We start from the raw sequence: 11,855 nt of genomic DNA on the forward strand, positions 1-11,855 counted from the left end.
CAGGGTTCTATCACTGGATAGCCTCCCTCCTCATTTATTATTTGTTATTTCTGTTGTATCTACATGTATGTGTGAATGTCTGTCTGTCTGCAGTCTGTCTGTCCTCAATGCGTTATGTCTGCCTAAACGGCTGGGCCGATATTGATATTTTTTGTGAGTATTTTAGCGGTTCCCTGGATGATTTAGACCCACAGTTGGACCAGGCATGTGCAACCCGGGGAGGTTCTCGAACAGGGATTTTGAGGTTTACGATAGACATTTTTTGGGTATATGGGAGAAGTATAAATATATTTGGGTGAAATTAGTATTTTTTGTTTTTGGTTTATTGGTTGCCATCATTGGCTAATGGGGCTGATCAGGTATGTATGAGCATGCATCAAATCGAATTTTCGTACATTGGCTACCAAGGTGGCTGAATTGCACTCATAGACGCTCATCGGCGTGTCAGCAGTCAAAAAAATAAAAAAATAATAACATATTATTATTCATACAATATAGAGTACTAGTGGGGTCCGCAATTCAACGCAGATTAAAAACCTGGTTATATACTGCTCGCGTTATCAGTAGCGAGTCTTGTATTGCAGAGCTGCCATTTTGAAAAGGCTACAACGTACACGGGATCAGCTAGTATTAAATAATTATCATATTTGCTTATAATTGTGATTATCTAGTATAGATTGTAAAATTATTCTTTTGAAATAAAATATAATGGTACCAAACCATCATTGCAGTAATACAACAAAACTCCGTATATTGTATCGTTATAAAATAAAATATAAACGTATTAATAAAACATTGTCAATACGTATTCGTATAAGGTACTTACGTTTTATTTTTTTAATTATTATTCAGTAAGACAAGTTTCTTCACATAAAATGTCCGTTCAATTTATTTTTGTCATAACTCAAAAACAACGGCGAACAAAATATTATTACTACTCAAATACTTTTAAGATGTACCATAACACGGGTATTATCTGTAAATTAGTTTTGAACAATAACGTAGGAGCATCGCAGAAGAATAATATACAATTATACTATATGTATATTGTACATTCAACGATGTTCAACATGTATTCAGTCACATTAAAGACAAAAATTATGTGTTTGGGTTAGGTTGGATTCTGCATTTCTACTAATGAGATACAATACACACTATTTGGTTTAAATATAATACCTATTCACCGTAATGAGTCCACAGACACTTGTTAGTTGTAGTGTAAAAAATACTTAGAATTTCCATTTCGAGTGATTTTTCTGGTCTATATAAACTTGAGAGATCAAAACTCAAGAGTAAAAATGTATAATACTTTTAAAAATATTTGGTAATTTCAATTTTGCTGAAATTATAATATTATTTTTGAAAAAACTGTTATCTACCCGCGATCTGCACTTAGAATCGTTTTTCATCGTATACAATGTGTACTAATTGAGTTCAAATTTTGTACATCCATTGCAGTGACCTACCCTATAAGTATGTACACTCGAAACCTACAACTGCACAGCAGAGCAGTTACCTACTCGACGGCTTTTTAATCAATGTAAAACAAATGTATATTCTCTGTACGAATGTCAAATTTAATTGAATCGTTTGCAGGACATAACAATTTGGTTTAAAATCCATTGCGAAAAAACTTGAATCACATAATACGATTTGACTTACGGTGCATGTGTCGCATATCAGACTTTTCTATGGTTTCACTTGTATGCTAAATACAACTGCAGTAAATTGTTTGTGACACCAATAACGCATCACTGCCAAATAAGATAATACATCGATTAGGAGGCATCTTTCTTAAAAATACTAAATACAGATTCACAAACATAAAATAGTTTAACCTAACCTAAACTAACCCTGGATGCTGTAAAATATATATAATATTTAGTTTTATAAGAAGGCGGTGAAAAAAATGAATAGTAAAAATATCAAATATAGGTAGTTAAGATTTTCAAGTAAAAAAAAAACAACATTCAAATAATGTGTTCAAATATATATTTAGCTGATTAATATTTTAGTCGAAAATTACTAAAAAAACAAGTGGGTTTTTAGTTATTCAATGTTATAAGTCAAAGAATTCATTATAATTTGACAGAAACAGATGAATCAAATAATTATATCCAGAAGGATCTTTTGAGCCATATTTCATTTTGTTTAATGACATTGTTATAGTTCATATTTGGTTTAAAAAAATAGTTACTATATATGAATGAATTAGGTGTGTTAACCTATAAATTTGGTTAAAAGCTAGTAAATATGTGTTAATAAATAGTTTAATTACACACTTAATGAAATATAGGTTCTACATTTTGCTACATTATAATTCGTATTTTTTTTTTTATGAAGTTTTTTTAATTCTTATTAGCATCTGAATATTAAAAATAATATTATGATAAATTTACTATCTACGAATATTTTAACAAATTGGAACACATTTAAAAATAATTGTTCTTTTTTTAATTTGACAGCGGTTTTATGTCGACAGGTTTTAATTAGGCGTTTAATTTTCAGTAAAAGTAATTAAGTACCTAAATAATATATTGATGAAGAAACAAACTTTTACAATTTTTTTCTCAGTTTAAAAAAATTTTAAAGACCCCTTTATTATATCGATGATTAACATTGAGTCATGTAAAAAAATATGTTTATCCTTTGAAGTTTTATAAGCATTTTTAAAAACTTATTTTGTCTTACAAACTGGCTTTTTTACAGTATTTTCCGTATTTTTATTCACTTGGACATTATGAAAATTATAACCATATTCATCAAAGGGTCTTAAAATTTAGTTCAGTCATTTTAACTCGATTACTCATCCAGCTTTTTTCGAATCACCTTAATTAAAACTAAATTTTTAATTAAAAATCTGAACCTATAATATATTAGGAGGTAACGTATCAAAATATTTTTATTTTAATTAGCATTTAAATAATGTTATATTGTTTTTTAAAATGATTTATTTACAAATGAGTTTATGATAGTTTTTTAAAAACAACACCAAAAATAATTTAATAGCACCCATTTACATCATACAATATTGTATAGGTGATTTACATTCTTACATTTTTAACTAGGTTGTTTCCTTATGAATTAAAGCAAATCATTCCGAGCTGGTATCTAAAAATATCATTTTTTTAAATTAAAGTTATTCAAATATTTGTTAGGATACCACTGTCTTTTAACTAAAATCCAAATTCTTGCTTTACAATAATACAAACAATTAATACTAAGCAACTCGTAGAATTACTTTTATTCCTAAAACCATTAACATAAATAAAAAATTTTTTTTAAAAGGTGTCAAAAATTGTATGTTGTAAGTGCATAAGACGACTGTTGTCGTATGAATATTAAATTATTATTTTATATACTATAGTAGAATTATGTGAATATGAAAAAACTAAAAAAGAATTGTTCGACCCTGAAAAAACGTATATAACGTGCATAAGCTTTTTACCAGATAGTAAGGTTATATGGGAAGACTCCAGAAGGGAGATAAAGCAGTCTCTTGGCAGATAAGCCCACCCAAAGGATGTCCTGGAGTTCCTTTGCCAGCCGAAACAAGATGAGCTACTTCCAGACGCAACCCAGCGGAACAGAATCCTCACGGGTGCCTCCAGATACAAGACGCTCTTTTCGGCAATAGTGGAGTCAATAATGGATCAAAAGTAGACCCTGGAAAGAACGAGGCGAGATGCTGTGGCCATGCAGCCAAGAAGAAGTTTTCAAATTAGTTAAGTTCATCATTGTAGGCTGAATGGTCAATCTCAAAGTGGTTATAGACCCCAATCTTATCTTATTGACATGACTACTATATCGTTATATAGTAACTCCACTTTTTCGTTAGTTCTTGTTTTGTTGTTTTGAATTTTCAATAAATGAAGCGATCAGTAAGGCAGCAATAGGATACCATATTTCCCTACCTGCTTCACGATTCAAACAGAAGAAAGAAGATAGTTAGGTTAAGTTATATAATATATAAAATCATTATAATTCTTATTACTCTTACTTTTGTTATTATCATTTATCATACAATGCAAGTTTATAGTCCAAAAATATAATTAATAATTGTAATATAAATTGTATAATAACATAAAAGTCACTTTGATAGATTACAATGGCTGATATTTAATGTTTACCACTTTATAGATTTTTCAAGAAATTTACGTTAAATAATGCCAATTTAAAAATATTGTTAAAACAATTGAACGTGTTTCATAAATAGCGTAATCAAGGCCTTAGATGTCCCGACAAGGTAATTGTACAGTCAAATAGTACTGTAAAAGGTAAATATAAATGACCACCCTTTTAACCCTCTTGACAAAAGTTTCAAGATGTTTGTCAACATACCGGCCGTGCTAGCAGCACGTAATGGTACACGGTTAGAATGTTTTACTTAACAGCCATTCCAACCCAGCAGTAGTAAAATTACGAGTATTTGAAACACGGCTACTCCATAATACTTATTTACTAAATACCAGGAATTAAAATATTTAAAAGCTGTTTTAAGTCTTGTATATTACAGAAAAAAAAATGCATAAGTAAGACATATTTTCTTTAAAAAACTAACTTCGTAAGCTAATATTAAAAAACCTTTTATTTTAACCCGTACCCATACATATAAAACGTTAGTGTTAAATCCCAAATAAAAAAAAAATACCTACTAAAAATATCGTTATTTTTATGCCATCGTCATCCACACATACATAACTCTATTTTAACAGTAGTCTGTCATAATATATTATGATCCGACAAAGTAAATTAAATTAATATATTAAATGTTATTGAAATATCATTAGGTAGGTAATTTGAAAAAAACAGTATAAATAAAGTAATTACGGTACATTATGTTTATTTCGTATACAACTTTCATTATTATTATTATTTGAACAAAATCAAATCTCTTTTAATTGCATTTGTTTGTACATCGGATAACTAATACTTGTTTAAATATATTATGAATGGTTTGCGACATACTGCTATTAAAATACCTAGGGTTATCATTTTATTTTAAATTATAATAATATATAACTGGAAAGCGCAAAATAAACTTATACGAGGGAACAAAAACGTGTTCAGTTATTGGAGCTTGGAGGCTGAGAATAATAATTAAAGCTAACTGCCATCATTGTACATATTATTATAAAAAATATTATTATTTTTAACAAGTCGCTGATAATATTATAAATAACGATGACATCCTATATTTGAATCTACTGCTCCACACGAAAATAAAAATTGAACTGCAGAAGTAAAAATGCTTTCTTCCAAAGTGCATTGATTGCCAGGCTCACTACCTCACCAAGCATTACTGTCACCCTTCCCACGTTGCGTTAAATGCGGGAAGGGTCGTTTCTCGAGCGATTGTACGAAACAGCTATCAGATCGCGCCAAGTGCGCTCTATATTTTTGGGGCCTTATGCAGCCCCGTGTAATAGATGCCTCTTTTACAAAAACATTTTCATTTTAACTCGCATAAAACATGAAGCGATCAAGTACAACATTTGTTCCACCTGTACCTTATTTGCAGCAGTAATTCCACAAAATGACTCCACTCCGAACACTAATCAAAAATATAAACAATCATACGCCAATATCACAGTATTACAATGCATCGCCATCGCAGTCCAACCTGAAATACAATCTCTGAATTCTTCGAAAAACTTAAGTCCATCATTAGCCCACTAAAACTACTCTTATTAACAGCCTCATTAAATAACATTCCACCGTTTTTTATTTTCATGCCATAATAATAACACCTTTTATCATTTCATTATATTGTCATCATTATTATCTACGATGTGTCGTGTATTAGAATGTACTAGAACAATATCTTTTGTGCACTACCTGAAACTGAGTTAAAGTTGAAACCTATGTTAGTTTTAATTTGTATAAATAACTGTCAAGATATAAAAGTTATAAACCGATTTCTCAATAAATTGAAAAAAAAAATAAAAACAGTTTAACTGCCAGACGTATAATAATTTCATAATAAAAGACAATAATCTTGTATAGTCCGTAATAAATTCACACTGCCTAAATCAAAATTGAAAACCTCTCATTATAGTCGTATCAGCTTTTATTTTATTTTTTTCTAGTCAATACTTGTCAGTTCAGTCGAGCTTGCCTGGTTACAAAATGGCCCCTATAATATCGCTACAGTAAGTGTCGACCGTTAAAGTGAACTTTTAATGTTTTTTCGTTGGCGTTCGGTTTTTTTTACGGGTTGGTTCTTTTTTGATCGTAAACCCGCCGTTGTAACGTCGGAGTATAGACGCGAGGGGCGGCGCGAAGAGACACGTTGAAAACGGTTTTGTTTTTTCCCAATTGTTACAGTCGTAGGTCAAAAACAATTATGCGTGTGCGGAAGATAAAATGCTAATATTTTAACGACTTAAGCTACACCTATAATAGGCCGGTTATTGCCTGCGTCTACGACCGCACTCTGAAATTGCCATTTTTATGCGCTTCTGTCACCATATATTAACCTATACGTGCATGAGATACTTAAATACTTAATGCATACATACACACTGCCTCGCCGACAACAGACGTATAATACACACACAAACATTTGTATCGAGCATTTAATAAAAAAAAAAATAACACTTTTTTATGCTTTAATCTCGTCGTTGAGAGCTTGATTGGTACAATAATTCGTCTGGTATCCGAATAGTGCAGAATAAAAAATACATAATTTGTTTGCTTAAATTTTATAACATACCTACTGAAATGAACGTTTTACTTCTTTGAAGTATACTATTATTATGATTATGGTCATAATCAACTACGATAAAAACCCAGACAGTTGGTTTTTGAATAATTCAATAAATATTTTTTAATTAATTAAATTATGTGTAGGTACTTACTCACAGAAAAAAAAACTAATACCTACTAATATTGATTTTTATTAACAGTACGAATTAATGAATTCGTATTTATTTGTTAACTAAAAAAATGTAAATAAAATTAAGTACCTACACTTTATTACTAACATAACATAAAGTAATACATCATGACAGTTTAAGGTGAAACAAAACGAACTTTCTAACTATTCTTTCTATTTACCTTATTTTATAAACCTATTTATAATTGTTTAATACAATGAAACATATTATCAATGGGTCCGTGCGACAGCCTAACAAGTCACAACATTTACGAAATTGAATTTTCATTGAAAAATACCTATTTACATTGGTATACCAACCATAAAAATCCGATTATAATCTTTCGAGTTATCATACATTCAGTAAATTATTTTCTGTAGTTATAAATGAAATAACGAACCCTGAAAAATATGAACTTATCTGGTTGTTGCAAGGAGCCCTTCATATAGTACCAATAGTACCACATTACACTCCATACATTTTTAAATAAATATTAAAATTGAGATTGAACGATTACTTTGAATAATTTAACCTATACTTTTCTACCAATACCGGCAATACCTTTAAAATAATATTCTTTACAGTGTAACTAGAACAGTAAAAAAAATGCTAATTTATTCGTTCTATATTTACTTTAACTGAATTCGATTTTAAGTTTTAATATGTATCTTGATTAATAAAATAAATCTAACTTGACCCAACCTAACACAACCCAAAGGCTCTTTTGGGCAGCTGTTAGTAAAAAGTTGTATTGAAATGTGTTGGTATTTTAACTTAAGCTGTCCTCGAGTGTTAATAATATGTTTGAATATCTAATTAATTGTGCACTAGGAATTCTGTACATGGTTAAGTTAATACAATTTAATTATTATATTTTTGTGTATAAAAATCTGTTTATCAAAAATAATTTATTAAATTTATTTTTTACATTCACTCGGATTTTAATCGTACATATTTATAATAATGAATTTATGCACATTTAAATAATATACACATTTTTTTTCAAACAACATTCAATGGTGACCATTACGCACAATACTCTTAACATCAATCGCATAAAATGATTTTGATTTATGTCAAACAATGAGTTAGTAATTAATTTTATGTACATTTTCGACGTTTATAAAAATGTTAGTTAACAAAATGGTACCATCTACCTATATCGCAGTTATATAAAATAATATATTATAGCACCTATACCATATTAATGGCATTTTAAAAATGAAACTACAATAAGTAATGAATTCGATATAATATTCATTTAATTTACCACACATAAACTCTTTTCTACTCATTTTAATCACATGGGGTATTACATTTTTCACCATCCTTAATTATAAGCAGATCATCCATCAATTTTTCATCACACACGAAATTAATCGCTTTATGGCATATTATTGAGGTATTCGAGTGTATCCTAATTCCGCATATTTTTGGTCTACACGAATGGATTACACAGAAAAAAGTCTTTAAAAGCTGTTTTATGTTAAAACGTATTTTATTATACTTAATTGTTATTCTATTTTTAAATAGTGTTTATTTATGTTCACAATTTATATGTTTTTCTATGCTAAATCTTTTAATGGTGGATAATTTAATTACTGTCATGCCCTAACCAATAAATATCATAACCTAACCATTCAATTTGTAAGTTTTATGCATAAATATGCTCAATTTGACTACTCAATTTTTCAAATTAAAAATTTGTTGTAGGTAATAATATATGATATTATGACACTATAATATTCAAAAAAACAGTAAGTTAATCATATTGTAGTTCACGTCAGACTTTCATCATATGATCTCGAAACTTCTTAAAAAAAACCTAAAAAATTTCAATTTAATTTAAAATTGTTTTTATTTTAATATTTTATAGTAATATAAAGGTACAATTATATTTAACAAATTTTTATAAGATAATAAATGAGTTACATAGATAGGTATGTTAGAAAATATATTGTATTACCTACTAAAAATGTACAAAGTATTTTCTGTACATAAAAAAATACGAAATTAATTTTTAACTGGTATCTATGTTCTTTTTTTATTAAATTAAAAGAATGTTTTAATTTTCAAGAAATGCAATTAAAAATTAAATTCATTTTTACAAAACAGATTTACACAAAACTATTTCATTTTCAAATAATATGGTGTAAATTGAAAATCTATATAAATTTATATAGATTTAAGGTACAATTAAATTGTAATATGTAATACATACATTTAAATAGGAGCAAACAATTGCATATATTTAGTATTTACTCATAAAATAAAGTATTTTAAAAATAAAAGTCATTAAAAAGATGGATAAAAAAATAACATATTTAAATTTGTACATTATCTACGTTACAATATTCTATCACTATTCTTACAATATCAGATAATAGTCGAACGATTTGTCTTGAATCATTTAAGGATACAGGATTTTTGGCATGTGATGGCTTAATTTAAAATAAAAAAACAAACATTGTTTGGATTTAACTATTAACCCGTATAGGACATTCCTTACTACCTAGTCACTCTTTCAAACTTGGATAAAACGATTCGCCTTTTTGTATTCTTTATTTAATTGAATGTATCTATCACCTCCCTCATATTTCATTTAAAATTCCTGCTTTATAAGTTAAAATACGAATGCTATTCAACACACTTAAATCTCTTAATATTCCTTTTAATTTTCACCCTATTTTAAATACTAAATCAGCTCAACTATAAAATTGATGATTAACTTTATTTTGGAAGCTAGCTTTATAATATAGCTTAAGAATGAAAGTATTAATAATTATATTTGGTATTTTATTTCACTGTAAATATCAAGTTGTCATAGTTTATACTAGTATCTTCAAATAAAAATTTAAAAAAATTAAATATTAATCAACTGTACGCATTTTAAGCAAGTACCTAGGAGCAAACTATTATCCCTGAGATGAAATTTGTTTCAACCTGTTGTAAGATTCTAGTTAAAGAAGCAGATTCATATCTCAAAATGATTTACCATGAATAACTAAAATCCTTTCAAAATGAATTGTAGAAAAAAAAATGGCCGATATAGTTATTTATATTATATACCTACCTAATTAATAATATGTAGGATAATGGAGTGTATTATTCTTATAACTAAATTTGATTAATGTTTTTGACTTAAAAGTATAACGGTCCTACAGTTAAATACCATTATAAAATAGTAATAAAAATTATATGAATGATTATATATAGTTCTAAATTGTGTATCATATTGTTTGTGTGGATGCTTCCAAAGGTTTCAAAATGATAGTGATTAAGCCTTAGTTTAATAATATAATATATTCTAAGATTGTCCAACTTTTAAAATAAGATTTATGAAAGTAACGTTAATTATTATGGCAAAACATAATAACTTAAATTTATGTACTTTAATAAGTCACTTGTCGGTTTACTTTCTTGACACTGAACCGTTTCTCTGAACAATGAAAAATGTTAGTTCTCCGAAACAGAGTAATAGTTCGGGGAGGAGAAGTTTAAACATGTATCGTTGTACATACTATTTTCTATGTAAGAACTTTCCTACCGGCCAAGACGTTTTTAATTAAATAAATTTCTTTCATTTTTTGTTCTGTTTTTTCAAACGAATTTGCTGTTGTTTTCGACAGAATATACGATGTCATTTACTGAAAAAACAAAACAAAAAAACGCAGCTGACGGGTTCAGACCAAGGATTGGCCGGTTTTTTTATTTACATAATCATGCATGCGTGATGCGTATAATATTATAATAGTATTTTAATGGTATTTGAGTTATAAAACGTTTGCCAAGTTCATAATATTACATGTGGACCTCATACTACTATTATAAGTAAGTTGGTACAAATAATACAAGTATAGGTAATAGCCAATGGGTATACGAATCGTACGTCGTATACGATAATCGAAACGAGCACAAGACGCCGTGTACAACTCGATTATGACATTGTTGTGTGCGTATACAATAATATACTATCATATTTGATTTTTTTTGTTTTGTTTTTTTCGTTCCATCTCAAACAGTTCGTTTTTTTCCATGCGGTCTTATTGCATGTTACTAGCTGAATTACCCGGCTTCGCCCGTGAGTATTTTAGTTTTTTCTTCATATTTACAATATATCCCTATAACTTCTTGGAACAATTCTTATCTACATGAAAGACAAAAATGATAAGTTGCAGGTGGCTAAAAGACCGCGGGCAGCCGTGCTGCACAATTCAAATATAATTGTTAATTACTCCACTAAAACGCAACATTTTTGAAAATCCTTTCTTATTGCACGCTGAAAATACGAGAAGAACCTCTATCCCAAATTTCAAGTTCGTTCGTTGCGTAGTTTTTGAGTTACAGCGATTAGTGACTAAGTGGTATTCGGATTTCATACGTATAAATTATAATAAGCCTGCTGTATTCATCTAAATAATATTACTTACAATGCGTACCCGATAAAAATATAATAATTGTTGGCATAGTGCGCAACGACGTATTATAATACGTAATACGAACATAATATACGTTTTCAGAGGAAAATCCAAAAGAAAAATGTCTGCACCCACCCTCCGATACATCATTGATCGCTTAAACGTATATCTATAATAATTAAAAATGTTTAATTTATAAAGTGGGGGGTACCCAACAACTTTGGGACGTACCTGATGACATTTGCGAGACGATCGCGACGGCGGCGGCTACAAACGCGATGCACGCGATTCGGTGGTACGGCATGGTCGGCGCGCGCGACACTGTCGTCAACCGCGTGCTGACACCGGCGGCGGCGTTTACAGGTAAAACAGACGGTGGGTGTGCGCAAGCGCGCGGGCACGGGTTTCCGCGGACGCGCCGCAGTCGAACGTCTGAGTCGCGAAAACGTGTCGGGACACGCCTACTGCGGTCCGCGCGCGAGAGACGTCCGTCCGTTCGGCGTAGGTAATAATACTACAAGCGAGACGCCGCGTGCAAATTCCCAAGTCGACGTTTTTT

The 11,855-nt window shown here is 29.5% G+C and overlaps 1 protein-coding gene across 1 annotated transcript in view; it reads right to left on the minus strand.

Annotated features, from left to right (window-relative positions):
• LOC111034034 (lachesin-like) overlaps positions 1-11,627 on the minus strand; it is a 127,224-nt gene extending 115,597 nt beyond the window's left edge. Inside the window, exon 1 of the mRNA XM_022315054.1 lies at positions 11,528-11,627. Coding sequence (XP_022170746.1) covers positions 11,528-11,600 — 73 coding nt within the window. The 5' untranslated portion in view covers positions 11,601-11,627. The remainder of the gene's footprint in view (positions 1-11,527) is intronic.
• Positions 11,628-11,855: the final 228 nt, after the last annotated feature.

This window comes from Myzus persicae, unplaced genomic scaffold, assembly GCF_001856785.1.
Source record: "Myzus persicae strain clone G006 unplaced genomic scaffold, MPER_G0061.0, whole genome shotgun sequence".
In the NCBI taxonomy this organism is placed as follows: domain Eukaryota; kingdom Metazoa; phylum Arthropoda; class Insecta; order Hemiptera; family Aphididae; genus Myzus; species Myzus persicae.